At 39.9% G+C, this 17,630-nt stretch overlaps 1 protein-coding gene across 8 annotated transcripts in view; it reads right to left on the bottom strand.

The window, feature by feature from the left end:
- Positions 1-17,630, bottom strand: part of wu:fj29h11 (protein NO VEIN) — a 46,574-nt gene that overhangs the window by 27,247 nt on the left and 1,697 nt on the right. Inside the window, exons 3-16 of one of the 8 annotated variants that reach the window (XM_034227456.1) lie at positions 12,704-13,529; positions 12,523-12,586; positions 12,367-12,414; positions 11,032-11,215; positions 10,583-10,941; positions 8,253-8,378; positions 7,980-8,177; positions 6,694-6,834; positions 3,060-3,314; positions 1,518-1,701; positions 1,258-1,424; positions 956-1,099; positions 420-598; positions 94-269 (exon numbers count right to left, since the gene is read on the bottom strand). In XM_034227456.1, the coding sequence (XP_034083347.1) occupies positions 94-269; positions 420-598; positions 956-1,099; positions 1,258-1,424; positions 1,518-1,701; positions 3,060-3,314; positions 6,694-6,834; positions 7,980-8,177; positions 8,253-8,378; positions 10,583-10,941; positions 11,032-11,215; positions 12,367-12,414; positions 12,523-12,586; positions 12,704-13,518 (3,040 nt within the window). In that variant the 5' untranslated portion in view covers positions 13,519-13,529. Of the gene's footprint in view, positions 1-93; positions 270-419; positions 599-955; positions 1,100-1,257; positions 1,425-1,517; positions 1,702-3,059; positions 3,315-6,693; positions 6,835-7,979; positions 8,178-8,252; positions 8,379-10,582; positions 10,942-11,031; positions 11,216-12,366; positions 13,530-15,239; positions 15,331-17,630 lie in introns of those variants that run through there. The other 7 variants (XM_034227454.1, XM_034227453.1, XM_034227455.1 and 4 more) reach the window with 7 other exon arrangements.

Raw genomic sequence — 17,630 nt, 5'->3', positions numbered from 1 at the left:
TTCTCATTTTGTCCGGAAGATTTCAACTTTAACGGACATGTTGACCGGCAAAAAAAAATTCTAACGGAAACTCTGCCATGCACAAACTCCTACCTGCGTTTTTTTCGATGAAATCTCTGAGGGAGCCATGAAGGGGTTTGAAGATCAGATCCCACTGGCTCCACTCACTCAGGTCCTCCAACAGAGGGCAGGACAGCAGGCTGGCCAGGGCCTGGGCCTTGGACATCTCCCCAAGACGCCCCACTGCCTCACAGCCAGCTTCAGGACTGCTTACAGAACAGATGTGGGAGACAAGAGAAACCTTGATGTACATGCTACAAAAATCACTTTCGAAATTATGTTTTTTGGCTAATGGAAGCAATTTGTTTCAACAGGTGGCTAAACTATCTCTGCTGATAGTGCTGCTTTACACTGCTAACCTGGAATGGCTCTGTTTGGTAAACAGGGCCGACTCGTAGTAGACCTGGCTCAGTCCTCCTCCAGCTAATGCTCTCTGCCGCTGCACCAGGCCGGCCAGCATCTGCAGAGAGCCGTAGCCCAGCTCCCGACTGTCCCTCAGCCTGTAGTGGGATCTCAGAGCTGACTCAATGTGGTAGAGCTGGGAAACAGAAAGGTGAAATATATTAATGTTCCTATCAATTACTAGAACATTGTACAGGGAAACAGACAAGACAATTATAACACTGACGGAGAAAGTGCTTTGTTTTTAGTAAATTAAAGGGGATATGAATGTATATACCATGGAGAAAATTATAGCCAAATTTGTTAAAAGGTTGTTCCAATTAATACAGGCCGATTAATACAGACAAATTAAGATGTATGTCCTTATGATGTCCAGAAGAGACATGAATGAATGTGTCCAAGGTGAAGCAAGTGTAATTATTTTAGCATCTTCCCATGTACTTTGTGTTAAGTCTGCAAACAAAACGGTGAAAAAAGAAAATAAATGACTCACTGTATCTGGATCAGAAGGGTCAAAGTCCCCACACTGTGAGATGAACTCGAACATGTCTTGTCTGCTGGGTCTGAAACCACTGCCTGCAAGATCCATGCCGCTACTGCCCAGAATCAGAGTAGACCCCAGTGTTTCCTGCAGCAGCTGCACACAACCACAGACAAAACAATGGCATGATTGTGTAGAATATCAATGTATATGTATTTAGAGCTTTGCTAAAAAAAAAGCCTTCTATTAATCTATTTCACAGAACCTGAGCCAAACAACCAGAACAAAGATTTAAGGGAGGAAAAAACGTGTACCTGAATGTGTTTAACCAGGAACTCCAGAAAGTTGCCTTGCTGTAAAGAGAGGAAATCCTTGACCTGGAAATGTTTGATCAACTTCCTCTCCAAAGCAGCCATGCTGGCCAAAGTGGTGGCTGTGCTCTGAGAGGACAGGCTGTCTTTAAGGAACTGCTTCACTTTGTCTGAAAGACACAGGACATAAAGTTCTAGTAATCGTAGACATGATCAGATTAGGTGATATGTGTGTGGTAGAAACACTAAATACTGCATTATACCTTCGCTGGGGAGGTATGTGGTGGTGTGGTTCTCATGATCTTTAGTTTGTTCTGTGGTGTTGGACGTCTTATCTTTGGGCACCAGGTCCTGTGGGACAGCCAGAGAGCCTCCACAGATGGCCAGCTGAAACAGAGCCTTGGCCAGCCGGTTACATGACACCTGCAGCAGGAAGCTCTGGATGTGCTGGATTGGAAATCATACAAAGGTTTGAGTTACAGACGTGGTAATTAATCATTGCGTGAGAACAAGGTGTTCTCTAGTACCTCACCTCTAATTCAAATGTAATTGTTGTAAATGTGTAAACAGAAAACAGAGGGAAAAAAAATAACTTATATAAATGAGGTAATTAGCTAAAGTCTGCCTGTAGGGTTAGTGCAGGAATGAGTCCTAAAACCAGGAAATGTGTAATCATGTTACCACTTCCGGTTCCCTTGTCTGAAACTCTTTTTTTCATTTTCACATTTTGTTCTACGTCATTAAAATAGGTAAGTTAATACCCCACCCTTGGATGGCCAAAGCTTCTATGTGTCTTAAAAACAGCAGTTGCTAACAAGTGACTAAACGTCATCACACTGAACATTAGTAGGCAAGGCAATTTATTTATATAGCACCTTTCAACACAAGGCAATTCAAAGTGCTTTACAAAAATGAAAGACATTAAGAGCATTTAAGAAACATATTATAAAATGACATTTAAAAACACTCATTAGCCGCATTTAGCTTAGTGGTGTTGATGCGACTGGATGTAATTTGTTTGTAGCCTAGCTTTAGCTTTTTACTTCTGGCAATTGAATTTACCCTTAAAAAATCTCAAAGGGGTATTCATATTTGGAGATTATGTTGAACAAAATATGTAAGTAATATAAACGTGATACCCAAAGAGTTTATTTTGTGCAATATTGTAAAATCGAATAGAAAAATCATTTTGTTTTGTCAAGGGAGCCCTTTTGATGCTAACTTCCTGTTCGGGCTACATAATACGTCATCACTGATCCACTCTATTTGGACCTGCTTGTTGTTACTAACTCCCCCTGCTGGCCATGGAAGAAGGATCTGAAAACTGATCTCTGTTGCCATGGTGCTGGTGTTACCCAACCCAGGAAGCCCTTGCCTTTTTTCCAAAAATAAAATATTAGCTTCGACACACGTTTTTACAGTCCACAATTCTCTAGGATAAATATAATCCCAGAACATGTAGGAGTAGGCTGATGTTAAACTGAGTTAAGCCACACATCTAATGTCTCACCAGTTTTCATCAGCAAACTTTTTTCTTACGCCCTCATTAAGCATTAGGAGATTAATCGTGACATTTTGTTAATGAGTTCAGAACGTGAGAGCAGCTCTGTTATCCCGCAATATGGCTCTTGGTGGGAGGCTTAGTGGAATTAACACCCAGCAGATTAAGTAGTTATTTAAGGACTGGGTGTCATAATCATTTTGCTCCAAAAAAAGGGGACACAGAATTCCCAGACTGCCTCTGAGCAAGTTTTTTTGATGTATCAGATCATTAGTAGAAGACAGCTGTCAGTGTTTGAACCCACCTTAGCTATCTTGGAAGTGAACATCCCCTCAGCGTTAGAGAAGACTTCCAGCGTTACCTCTGCAGCAGGCATGGACATGTACTTCTTCCTGAGGTCTAAGCTGCCACAGGAGGAGAAGGAACCTGGCATCTGCTCCATCACGCTCTTCTTTATCTTTCTCAGCCGCTCGTAGGTCTCCTCCTCCATCTCTCTCTGGATCACCTCCCTGGCTTGCTCCAACACGGTGTGCTCACCTCGAGACACCTTGGATAAGGTCTGAACAGGACAGAGAAGGATGTTGACAAAATATTCAAATAGTGCCACTATATGTCCACTAGATAGGCAACTGCAATTTGCTGAGGTGTCACTGCAATGGTAAAAAAGCATTTTGATTCACAGACTGGTCAATCACATTTTATTTTTCTACCAAAATAGTTTTCACCAACAAACTGTTTTCACCTGGGATATGTTGAAGGAAATTGAGCTTTGCATAACTATGCATTTTATTTGTATTTAGAAAATATTTGTGTTCATTTTAACCATGCAACAACATGAAGCAGAGGGGTTAAGAAAGTTGAAAAATAGAAAGAGCAAGTTTCTTCAAACAGTGGGAGAAACTCCCTCTGGGGGGGGACACAGGGATTTTAGCCTTTGCATACCATTTACATGCACACAAACCTATACAACACACTACAGGAGAGGGAACCCCCAACACGGATAATAGGGCCCCTTTACAGTATGAGCAATGTTTTGAGTTGTTTAAAAAAATAAGGCACAAAAAAGCTTATTGTAAAGACAGTCCGGACGGGAGGCTTGAGCATCCCATGTAAATCGCTGTGAGTGAAAGTGAAAGTCTAATCAGTAACTGCAGCTGGTGAAAACATAATGAAATTAAATACAGTAGGAAATGACCTTATTGTTGCCATGATGTTATTCAAAAGTTGTGTGTGTCATAGTGACTCCATATGGGTGGGACTGTAATGACACATGAACCCGTTTTTAAATCCCTCAACTGACATCAGTCTTTCGATTACTGACCAAGAGACATTCTAGATGACTAGGAGCATAGCATGAAAGGTTTTCAAATAAGGGCAGAAGAAATATTATTTGTCTGTATTCTGAATCCACACCTCAGCTATTTTTTTATTTAGTTTTAAGTCTTAGTCCTGGGTTAAATGTCCTTTTTAGTTTTAGTCATATTTAGTCACCTTCATCCTGTTTTTATTTAGTCAAGTTTTAGTCGACTAAAAGTCTGAGCATGTTAGTCTTATTTTAGTCAAAGAAAACTAATTATTTTAGTCTACTTTTTGTCAGTCTGTACACAACTCGTCACTCACTCGCGCTGACGGGGGGGGGTTAAATAAGGTTAGTTAGACCATGAGTTAGACCCGAGTCTTCCTGACAGTTCAGTGTGCCGCTGCCCGGTGTAATTCAAATGTACCGCCGCGCGTAGCACCGACACACAGCTGCTGCCCTGCCGCAGCACCGGAAGTGGAACTGCTGGGAGAAAAACTGACTATCAGAAATGTAACGTTATCTTTGATAATATTTAGTCTCCTCATTTTTCGTCAACGAAAGTAAAGAGAGATTTTGGCATAGTTTTTATTTAGTAAACTACATTTTCGTCTCGTCACTTTTCGTCAACGATATTGCATGATGATTTCGTTACAGTTATTGTTTACTGCCGTCGGTGCCGTCTCGTCATCGTCTCTTTTTAGTCATGGAAAAAAAGGTTGTTGACGAACATATTTCGTCATAGTTTTAGTCAACGAAATTAACACTAGCCTTTACATTAGGGCTGTAGCGATACACTAATCTCACGATACGATACACGATATTCAGCTCACAATACGATATATATCACGATATTCAGCCAACGATTCGATACACTTATATCATTTTCTGAAAGATTTTAAAGGGACAGTGTGATTTTGGTGACATCTTGAGTGTTCCATTGACTTGGATTGAATTAATTCAACTGAAAACATCAATTATACAATATATGGCTCTGACAGAGAGTCTACAGCTTGTAAATGCTGGACAAAATGAATCAAAAGATGTGGTGAGAAAATTAGTTTCATTTATTGAAACAGTGCAAACTGTAGCTTACAAGCCTTTGAAACGTAAGTACATAAAGTGCAGTATCACAATGGAGAATTAAAAGGTGCAGCAGGTGGAGGAACACGGGGGATTTGAATGGGACTTGTTAGAAATTAAAATCAATGTTTTGATGGCATAAAGTAGCTTAAACATACCGTCAGTTTAAATGCTGTTTTATACTGAAAAACCAGAAGTTCTTGTGCACAACCAGTTGTTAAGCTTTTATTCTGAAAATCCTTCATCTCCGGTTAGCATTTAGCATGTGGCTAATATACCATTTACTATAGAGGTGAATTTAGTAGCGATATGACACGGAGTGTTGCACACCGAAACCTACTGATTTCAACACTACAACTATAGACGAGATATTATTATTGCTGAATATTAAATGAAGGTAGTTTATTTGAATACGTTTGTTTACAGACGTGGGTAGCATGAGACAACATCCGGAAATGATACCAGCCGTGAGGTATTTTTGGAGTATTGATTACAGCGTTAAAAATGTATTAAATGAAAAGTCATGAAAGAGATAAGGAGGAGAAAAGGCGTGTTTAGTTATATATTTAATATACAATGTCTGAATCCTCTGTAATGCGCAACAACGAACATTAGAGACGTGGAGGGCCGGCCCCCAGTAGCACCAACCGGCCCACAGGGAGGAGCCAGCAGAGGATATTTAACAGCTGGAAAGGTGGAGCTCGCTCTCTTCCCTTTGCTCGAGAGCCAGAACACAGCTGTTTTTCTGACTGAACTATCTTCTGCTTGTAACATTACCGCGCTTTTTATTAATTAAAGTACCCATTTGAACCTTCTCAGAGACTCAATTAGTCTCCTTTTTAAAGCTTCTCTCCTGGACGCGAGAATAACGAACACAGTTATCAGACTTAATGTATCGATACCCGCAGCTGAAATATCGATACTTTCTCGGAAAACTAAATATCGATATATATCGCAGGATCGATTAAATTGCACAGCCCTACTTTACATCCAAGAATTACAATTTTAAAATCTTGAAAATTGATATTCTGATAAACGTTATGAGAAGCTTTGTTTTAAACATAGTTTTATAAATTAAACTCACCATAATTTAACATTCCATTACTATTGAATGTATTCTGCTGCCACCCTCAGGATAAACTTTCTGTTTTCAGTGTGGAGAATGTTTAAGCTATTTGAACAGCGAAAAATCATCAGTAATTTGTTTATGGTATTAAACTCTGATTGCCAGACGAGATCAACTTATACCGAGAGGAAATGATGGATTTATAAAAATGAAACTAAAAAGTGAAATCTGCTTTTCCCATAAAGTCTAACTTTGGACAATACGAGGAAACTGATCTCAGATTACAAAAGGTAGAGATTGATAAAGGATGTAAATATTAGATATTTGGACCACTGGCCTTTTTTGACCATGTAAGCCCTGTTGGTGAACACTACCGAAAATAGAATCAGTATAATTCACTGTAAAAATATTGTGCGTAAGTAAATAAATAGTACTGTTACATGATTCATGTGTAAACAGCGTTGGATGTTTTCAGTAGGTCATGTCTCTTACCGATATGGGCAGTCCAACGCTCTTTATGACGATGCCCAGCTCGTAGGGAGAGTCACAGCTGTAGTGGTCCGCCAGATACTTCATGAACTCAGCCAGGTCTATTTTTGGCTTGGTCTGCTGCTTCCTAAAGACACGCAGTTGCTAAAGAATAGAACAAGAGAAGACACATTCAGGAAAAACTATCAAAGCGGAAAAGTTCTGAAAAGACAAAATGATTTTTAACAGCTCATCAGCGGTCAGCACAAACTACATACAGTCTGTGGCTTTGGGATTCTTCTGTCATTGTCCAGCTGCACTTTATGGTTCTCACATTGGCAAATAAACCTCAGCTACATGGATGTTATCCAGTGTGGCCCCTTGAGATCATTTGCATTATTTTGATTGGCCTTCCTGAGTTAATTTTCCTCTAATACAAAAACTAGCATCTGTACTTTCTCATATTTTCTATAAATTAGTTAATTTTTTGTTTAACTTCAGATGTTTTGCACTGTACATTACAGTCATCTTCCATTATATGCAAACATGAGTGTAAATCATGGTGTTGGAGCTATTTGTTTATTTGTATTATTAGTTAAATATGTTTAAGAGAGAGAGAGACAGAGAGAGAGAGACAGAGAGAGAGACAGAGACAGAGACAGAGACAGAGACAGAGAGAGAGAGAGAGAGAGAGAGAGAGAGAGAGAGAGAGAGAGAGAGAGAGAGAGAGAGAGAGAGAGAGATTCCAGGTTGTTGTGTTGAGAATATTCAGGAGAATATTTGTCATTGTTCCAATGATAATAAACAAACATTTGCATAAAGCATATTTGTCCACTCATATGTTGATAAGAGTATTAAAAACGTATCAAATATATTCCTCTAAGGTACATTTAGAACAGATAAAAAAATTGCGATTCATTTGCGATTAATCGCGATTAACTATGGACATCATGCGATTAATCGCGATTAAATATTTTAATCGACTGACAGCCCTAATAATTATATTAGTTTAATAAAGTAGTGGTTTATGCTTTTATTTTGAAGGCATCTTTTGGCACCTGGTGATTTGGGCACAGAATGATTAAGCATTTATCGGAGACAGGTAAAGGTGGCATATGGTTTTTAAACAGGGGAAAGCCACAGGAAAGGCAGCAATGCAATATGGGTAAAACCATTGTCCTTGTACTAGTGGATTATTAGAATAAAATCCACAAATCCACTGAGTAAGATTAGCTATCTGGTGCCTCAGCGATAGTTTTCATTTTGGTCCATCAAATAAATTCTAAAGCGATTTGTCAGGTGAGTGGTACCTTTAAGATGTCGACCGTCTCGATCTGGTGAATATCATCGTCCTTAGTGTTACTGTCAATCTTGAACAGGCGGTGGATGAGGGGCAACTTGCAGAGGGGCCCCAGGTGCAGCTCCTCATAGTGCTTCTTGTTCTTCAGGCCGGCCAGCGACTGGCCCAGCTCGTAGAGGGTACAGATGGATGCTGCTGCCTCACTGCACTGATAGAGGGAAAATAATTCAGTAGCTAGTACACATCCAGATTATAACAAGTATTGTTAAATAAATGTACCAACCTCTATGAACATGTGGATCTCTCTTATGATGTATTGAAGGTCTTTTAAAGCTTGAATATTCCGGGGATAAATACTTCCTGCCTCCAAAGACGGAATCTGCATCAGCACACACACCCTGGATACCACCTAGATATAGATAAAGAGACAATGAGAAAATTAAATGCATTAGATACAAAAACACATTTATGGTACGATTAACCTTTGGGCTAACAGTAAATATACATGTGTGAGGAGTTGGACTGCATTGAAGTATTTTAGTGAGTGTTGTCAACATTAACGCGTCAGCGCTTATCATTTATTTTAGCCAAATTATTCACATTACCAAGTTTGACCCAAACGTCCTCCCGTAATTCCAATGCAGATTTTTACCCGTGTGATTGTGGAACACAGATTACAATTTTTTTTTACAGTTTGTCATTCTATTTATAATACAACACCACATGTGTATTTGCCGTAAAGTAAATACTAGTATTTTAGTATCATAATTTATCAAATATTACCATTGTGATTAACTGATTACATTTTTTCTCCTATCGACACCATTATTTATTTGTGAACTCCCCCTACTCTAATACTTTGTAATTTTAATTTCCAACATTCCTCAAAAAAGGTTACTACAATAGGCGCTTTCACACCGGAGTACTTTTCCCAGGAATAGTTCCGATAGTTCCTGGGATTTAGCGTTCACACCAAAAAGATCTGGAACTATAACTTTTTTTTGCGAACCTTTTCACCACTTTTCAGTTCCTCCCTGCTAGAGAGGTGGTACTTTCCTGGGAGAAAAAGGTTCCCATTTCTGATTGGCTGGGCGAATTGCAAACCACGCCCCGTAAAACTCCGAAAGGTTTTGTGAAGCCGCCATTGTATTTGCTAGCATTATTAGAATTAGCCCCGCGCACCGGAGAGAGAATAACTTATGGCATCACAAAAAAAAACATGGGAGCAGTGGAGATGAGGAGGTGTCGCAAGCCCCCAGGAAGTGCGCCGGACTCAGATGAAAATATTTGTGGTGGCCAAACGGCGGTACTACACTTCCGTTTGGTTGCCAGGCCCGGAAACACCTTTTCCCATTGACTTACATGGGGAAAGAGTGGTCTGTAACTCGTTGGATAATTTTTTTTAAACTAAATAAACAACCCAGTATGAACACTTGTATAGCCCTTATTAAAAACATTTGTTCCTTAAGTTGTGAAAATGTGCTAATAACGTTATTCTGAGAGTTATTTCCCTCTGCATTATGAACGCGCATCTAACCCACGGGACCGCGCCGCCCGGCACGTTCATGTTACGTGTTCAGCACTACATGCGTTTATCTTTGTCACTGTCACTACCCGATCTGCAGAGTGTGCATGTGCGAGATGGTCCGCCATATTGGTGATGTGTGTTGTTCTGCGAGACCAGAGATGTAGTTCATTGAGCGTTTCACACAAACAAATGTGTATAAACCAATAAAAAAACACTCGCGGACCACCTAACTCCACAAATATCAAAAAACACATTGTTTTTCTAGAACAGATTACAAATCGCCTGAAAATGCTACAAACAAGTGGCAACATGTGTGATGAAGGTGTTGCGCTGGGCTATATCATGCAATCGAAAGTTAAACTTAACCTCGCTCCAGTGCGGAGATATTCCCGCGAGAGTGCGGAAAACTGAAATGTATTTATTTATTTCAAATGTGAAATGTTACCAATATACTCACGGACCACTAGGGGGCGCTCACGGACCACCAGTGGTCCGCGGACCACACTTTGAGAAGCACTGTGCTAGATAGTTCTGGGACCTAAAGAGTTCCGATGAACTAAGTACTGGGAACTAAAGAGTTCCGATGAACTAAGTACTGGGAACTAAGTACGGCAAAGTACTTGGTGTGAAAGCGCCTAATAATAAACTTGTCCGGCATTGGCTCAGTCTGTCGGGACTTGGCCTGTTCCAAGTCCCGACAGACCTAAATATGGAGTGTGGACTGGTACTTGCAGAGGTCCTAGTTCACCTCTTGGGCACTGTCGGGCGCTGTATAATAGCTGCCCTCTTTATTTGTCACACATGTACATGTACATGCACACAGCACAGCACACACAGTGAGCAGTGGCTCCTAGTACTAGGATGGGTTAAATGCAGAGGTCCAATCTCACTGTGTGTGCTGTGCTGTGCTGTGTGCATGTACATGTACATGTATGACAAATAAAGAGGGTTTCATCCTCCGATTCTAAGTTCTAAAGTAAATTTGATGCCGGAGTGAAAGACCGTTAGTGGCTGAAAGGGCAGCTAGTCGGACCTGAGACCCATGAGGAGTTTCATCAATAAAATGGTTTCCTCTTCCACCTCACCTTCTCTTTGGTGACCAGCTCTCCCTCTGCAGCGATGTCTCGTATCACATCTTCCATCAGACTGTTGATCGAGTCGTGATCCAGGACTCTTTTCCTCTTCGAGCCTGTGAACTCCTCCCCGTCCACCTGCAACGCCTCTACTGCCCGCATGTTAGCTCCATGGACCTCCCTCAGCTGGGCATGATAAGCTTCTCTAAAGATGGAGCCTCTGCCCTCTTTCTTGGTCACATCTTTAGTTTTGCTCTTCTTCTGTCTGGTCACATCTTCTCCCAGCGCTGGAAAGTCAGAGAGGAAGTTGGACGCGATGGGCTGCTGCTGCTGCTGTTCTTTCTCAGGCTCTTTTTTAATATCCCACGCTACTGTGGAAGATATGGCATCACATATGTGTTTAAAAGGCATAGGAAAAAAATGTTTTATGCATTAAAGAAAATGTTGTCATGATTGTCTACCTGCAGTTGTCTTCGGCTCTGCTATTGGTTCTGATTGAGAAGGTACATTCCCAGTGCCAGATGCTAGCCGGCTGTCATACAGAGACATGTACAGGGTGAATGGAAGCTGTTCACCATAATCCTGAAAATAGCCCGTTTGGAGCTGGTCCATTGACGGAGCAGTCAGCTGGTACTTGCTCATAACCTGGAACACATCAATAAACTTGATTTACATACAGCACAAAGTATAATTATTTTGCAATAGTTAAAGGTCAGTTTTTATGTTAGATAAGCTCAATGAAGAAACGTACAGCTCTATACAAGTTATTTTCTGTAGCTTTATATCTGTTAATGCTTTTATAGGTTTGTTTGCACCAGTATAAGCTTATAAAATATGATTGGTTGGTTTACCCTCAAATACCTTTTTTTTCTATCCATAACTTAAACTCTTTAATCACATTTGTTTACAAAGGCAAAATATACCTTTTTAAGATGAAACACCATGCCTCCAGTTTCAGTAATCGGCCTGGATCTGCACTGTGTTTTCACTTGAGACGTTTAAAGTTTTTGTTTCCAAATGTTTTGCATGTTTCAGGGCACAACACTACTTCCCTCTGCATCAGAACACAAGTAAATGACTGTTTCTCATGTGTCTTATTATAGCCTTAGTAGATGAATTAGGGTGTTGCCCTGTTGCATAACAAGTGACATGTAATGAATTAACTCTTTCCAAGCTTCTATGCTCACATTGTCTAACAGCCAAATGAACATATGAGTGGGGGCCCTGGCCCCAGAAAACGGTGCTATTGATCCCCAATTGACCCCCATTCCTCCTATTCTCTCAGTGTAGTTTCCTTCTTTGCTTGCTTGGTATTGCTAGAGTTGATTTAGATTCAGTCCTCAATCCAACAGATGTTACTGCTGCATTACATACTTACAGTACCATGTGTGTTAATCCAGAACTGAGAAATAGTAAAAGTCCATACAAATACAGAACTTTTCCACTTGAAGTAATAGAAACAATAGTGCCCATCTAATTTGGAATATTGCTGAATCTTTTTTAATTCTTTTTTTTACGTTTTGGGTTTTTCATATGGATTGTTACTGTGCCTTGCTAACAAGCTAGCTGCATCCTCAGAAGCATTGTGACTTGCGAAACTATTTCTCACCAATGTGAAATGTCTACATGTTCACCTCCCTTCTGTCACGGTGCATTGGTTTATGTCGAGTTTTGTGAAACGAATGTTTTTAATAACTTTGCTTTTGTATCAGCACTTTCCCTTTGCTGTAGGGACAGGGGACCATTGAAGGAAAAATACTATGTGGTCAATTTGTGAATGTGTCTTCATAACTCACCTCCTTGACTCTCTGGAAGAGCTGCTCCTGGGTCAATTTCACCAATGGCTGGGTCGCAGTAAAGAGTGGGTTAACAGGGAGACAAGGAATCAGAGGAGGACCTAAAAGATTAACTGCTGTCTGAGTGGTAGGTACATAGTAAGAGCTGACATCCACCTGTGGTACTGTGACACGTGGAGAAGGGCTTCTCTTCCCAAAAGTTGTTTCAGGTCTCTGTGTTTCAGGTCTCTGTGTTTCAGGTCTCTGAGTTTCAGGTCTCTGAGTTTCAGGTCTCTGTGTTTCAGGTCTCTGTGTTTCAGGTCTCTGAGTTTCAGGTCTCTGAGTTTCAGGTCTCTGAGTTTCAGGTCTCTGTGGTGTTGCAGGTCTGCTGTCCTCTCTGGCTTTTGCTGTCTTCCCGGCTACCGGCTGATTTTGAGGCTGGAACATCTTATGGAACACCATGTCCCCTTTTACGACTAAATCTTCTTTTAAAGATTCTACCAAGCAGGAAATCGTTTTGAAGCCCAAAGAGGATAGGGCCATGTTGTGGTGGTATTTCTGGCTGTAGAATATAGCCACCATCCGCAGAAGAATCCCATGTGGGTGTTCTGTCATCATGGTCACGATATTTTCCAACGCTCTCTCTTTATTCTCCTTATCATCTGACGCATTTGCTGATGGCCCAGCTGCTGCCAGACGACTACTGGGATGGTTCTTGTAATGCACTACATCCCCCTCCAAAACCAGATTCCTGTGCATAGAGGCAACCAGGTTTGCGATAGAATCGAAGCCCAGGGAGGATAAAGTCAGGTTCTTGTGGTATGTCTGGTTGTAGGTTACAGCTAGCTTTTTAAGCGGGATGCCAGCTGGGTGCTGCTTCACCATGGCCACTATATCCTCCAAAACCTCCTCTATATTCTTGCTGTCTTCTGTAGCTTTTGTTAAAGCCCCAGCTCGCTTGGAACGCCTGTGAGTTTTGTGAAGCACTAGTTCCCCCTCCACAACTAGATCCCTATCTAAATAAGCTACCAGGCTAGCCACAGAGTCAAAGCCCAGGGTGGATAAGGTCAGGTTGTTGTGGTATGTCTGGTTGTAGGTCACAGCAAGCTTTTTCAGGGGGATCCCAGCTGGGTGCTGCTTCACCATCGCCACTATATTCTCCAGGACCTCCATTATGAGTGATGCTGTCGGGAAATAACAACACTATCAATAACAGATAAACACAATCAAAACCAAATTTGTATTTGATAAATATCTTATTTGAAATTATACCTTTTTTTATATTTCACATTATATATATAATTATTTATTTTCTTTATATTTCTTTATTCACTTATGTATATATTTTTTGTAATTGTTAATTATACCTATGTACCCCTGATGTCAAAAAAAAATTGTATATAAATATATGTCGTATTTTACATTTTCTTGAATAAAGAAAAACAATACATATACACTGCAAATAAGTTTAGCAGTAGTCTGTATTTTAATTATTAAATTATATTAAAAGTAATGAGTTTTAAAATGCGCACACACCACACAAACGTATCCAGGGATGGGGAGCAACAGATTTCATGTAATGGGATTATCAGGATACCAAATAAATGTAAATGTATTGCCTGGTACTCAAATGATCATTTAAAAATGGAGATTACTAGCAGGTTTACCATACAACAATTGATTTTAAAATAAAGATCGATATATTATAGGTAGAAGTACTGCCTGAATTTTCATTTTGGTTTTCCTTTAGGCTACTTTCATCGTTCTTTGTTTGAAATATCTTTTTTTAATCCAACCTGATCCATTAAACAAAGATACTGTGTTTACTTTAAAATCAGGTATTAAACTAAAACAGCATTTGTAAGCAATACTGTTCTGAAGGCATAGACTATAATTTAAGGTGACTAATTTATACTAAATATCTGGGTTTCTTCTTTGTTAAGGTTACATTGTTCTGTTGTCTTACATAATACACCTTATTGTTAGCCATCCTATTGTTATTTATTTGACATAAATGAAATAATGCGTTCTTTTATATGACATAAACCAAAAGTAATGGAAAGTAATCAGGTTGCATTACTTTTATCAGAACCTTTATTACATTAGGTTTCTGATTACATTCTTCTTACATGTTACTAGTCATTGTAAAGGAATACATTTTAAAAGTCACGTTCACAACCCTGTACATATCCAACAGAGAATGATCCTTAAAATAAAATAATACAAATAATAATTAAAAAAAATATATATATATATATATGTATTTCAATATAAGGAATTTGTATTGTTTGAAATTTGGTGGCGATTTAGAGAAATTGTGCAAATATATCAGCCAATTTTAGCTTAGCATCAACATATACAATATACTATTTACTAACTGACTACTACAAATAAGTTACAACACAATAAATGGCAAAATGTATGTTTGTACATTTAAGTAACAAACCACATGTGTTTTTTTCCCGTTGTATAAAGTTAAACAGTAATATGGATAACTTTTGTACTTCCCTTGTTTTAAAGGCTGCATTATAGTGAAGTGGTGACATTTGAGCCAGATAACCAGACAGTGTCAGAGGCACACCCAATGAACCATGAATGTTTTAGCCTTGAAATGCAAAGCTGACAGACAGCATAACAAACAATGTTGTCACTGATACCAAAATGTTTAAAAGGTTAACACATATCTACACATCTTTGATATGACCCAAACTTAGTATACTGTATTTTCTTAATTTGTTAATTCATGGCATTGAAGGAAAGGTAGTTGTTGTCCTAAAATGTAAAAACAGAAACTCTTACGGATAGCATTCCTGACATATAGAAACACATGGATAGACTAAAGTGAACAGCACAAATTTGCATGAAAAATAATAAAAAGATTGGCTCCATCTTACCTATTCTTTCAAATGCCAAGATATGTGGTTCATCTCCCTCAGAAGCTGAACTACTGTGTACAAACTAAAGCAGCAACCTTCCTGTTTGGGCTTATATACTCTACCCCCCCCCCCCTCCCCTGCTTTCCTTTCTGAGCAGTTACAGAGAAAGGAAACTGAAAGTAAGATCAGTCATACAAGTCTATGGCTGTTAGTTACCAAAGGCAACACTCTCATATTCCTGGAAATGGTTACGCATCATAATAGGTGTAATAAAAGGCACCAACAGCTGGGGTTGCGACAGAGCCCCAGATATTACATGCAGTAAATAATTAGTCCATGGCAATCAGTCATTCAGGTTTTTATGGTAAATGGATATGTGCACAGACCAGATATTAAAGGGATTAAGTAAAGTAAAACCGGTTGTACGGGGACAACAATAACAAACAGAAGGGGAAAAAACACAGAATGTGAAGGAGTTAAGTCACTGAGGAAGGAAGAGGAGATAAATGACTTTAAGTTTCGCATTCCTGACAGCCAATTCCCGTAAACAGTTGTGTAAAACGTGCACCTTAGGAAACGAAACTGAGCCAAAGAATGCCACTTGGGCACTGTGAACTCCTGAAAAACTGTCACATGCTAGCTTATCATCTCCTTCAGGTCCATAATGACAGATTCATGAACAACCTGTTCACAATCAAATGACAACCAGCAGAATGAATGTAGCCTTCCAGTTTCCCTTGTTAAATCAAAGATTCAGCTGTCTTGTTCTTTAACTGGCCAATGGGATCAGGATACAGAAGTCTGTGTAGCAGGTTACACAGGGCTAACACCCACATATATTTTTCCCCTGAGGCATTGTACCAGATTTTCTATAACTCTGTCTGGAGGAACAACAGGCTTAGTACTACTTTTTCAAATTAGCAGCATTACTCCCTAAAACCCTACAGATTTTCACGTGTATAATCAGCCAGAGATGGGGACTCGAGTCTGTGACTCGGACTCGAGTCGCACTTAAGTCGCACACACAGAGACTTCAGACTTGACTTGGACTCCTGCTCAAAAGACTTCGGACTCGACTTGGACTCGTGTTTTGGGACTCGTGAACAATCATTGTGTTTTCTATTTTTGGCGTATTAAAGGTGGGGTAGGTAAGTTTGAGAAACCGGCTCGAGATCGCTAGAATTTGAAAATACACAACCGGAGAAAATCTGCCACTTCCTCACAGAGCCCCTCCTCCAACACACACGAACGCGCACATGACCAATGAGGGCACGAGATAAGTTTGTGCCCAGATGGAAGGCTGACAGGCAGGTAGGCCATCCAGTTACTTTAGCCGGGCCGGATATCGGGATGTTAAGAGCATTCCATGGAATATAACAAAAAGTGCATCTCGAGCCGGTTTCTCAAACGTACCTACCCCACCTTTAACATTAACATTAACATCATGGTAACACCATGGCGACCGGCCGCACACCTGCAGCTGTACCGCTTGTAATTAGGTTCAACTATAAAAACTTCGAACAAAACGCCGGCGGCACCAACAAAAGGAGCGCACACTGCAAAGTCTGCAATATTAAAATCAAGGATGCTGGTGCAACAACGTCAAATGTCATCAGGCACTTGAAAACTCACACGGAGAGGTCAGTCACATTAACGCATATGGACGGTTAGCAAACATGTTTAGCTCAGCATCAGCTATGTAATGTTAACTTAGCTTGCTACTAGCTTTGTAACTGAATATTTGAAAAGATGAGTGAATGTTTGCTTGTCACACTTGTTTGCATTGAGTGGCGTTGACATCCAACTCTTGACATGACATAAAAAAGGTCGGTAACGTTAATCATTACGTTCCGCTGCCACCATCTACTGGCTAACGTTAAACGTAGAAAAATACATAGTTACATACATAAATACATCTGTCGGTTTATAGGCAGGTTACAGGTTTATTGTTGACCACGTAACGTTAATGTTACAGGTTTATCAGGTTACCATTACACTGGGTTTGAGTGAGAGGATAGAGGAATATGTTTATTTATAGTAGACTTAAAATATGTCATTAGAGACCCAGTGTAATTAAACAATACGGTTGCAGAGGTCAAATTTTAACATTTTTGTCCACTGGCCAAATGGCTAGCCTAGTGAATGTTGACATGTTACCAGCCACTCAATAGATTGCCATTGTTATTTGTGGCTGGTGCGTGCAACATACAGTACCAGCCACTTGCATGATTTACCAGCATTTGGCTGGTAAATGGTGTTAATGGTAGATATCTCTTTTGGAACAGGTCATGTTTTAATATCACCAGTTCAGTATATTTCAGCTAATATTGCAGCAATAGTTTTTTAGTTGCAAATGGCACAGAACAAATGTTTACTTTGAAGTACTTTTAACACAGTTTCCCTGCGGGG

The sequence above is a fragment of the Gymnodraco acuticeps genome, unplaced genomic scaffold, assembly GCF_902827175.1.
Source record: "Gymnodraco acuticeps unplaced genomic scaffold, fGymAcu1.1, whole genome shotgun sequence".
NCBI classification, from domain to species: Eukaryota; Metazoa; Chordata; class Actinopteri; order Perciformes; family Bathydraconidae; genus Gymnodraco; species Gymnodraco acuticeps.
The sequence above is the reverse complement of the archived record's forward strand: the minus strand, read 5'-3'. Positions and strand labels throughout refer to the sequence as shown.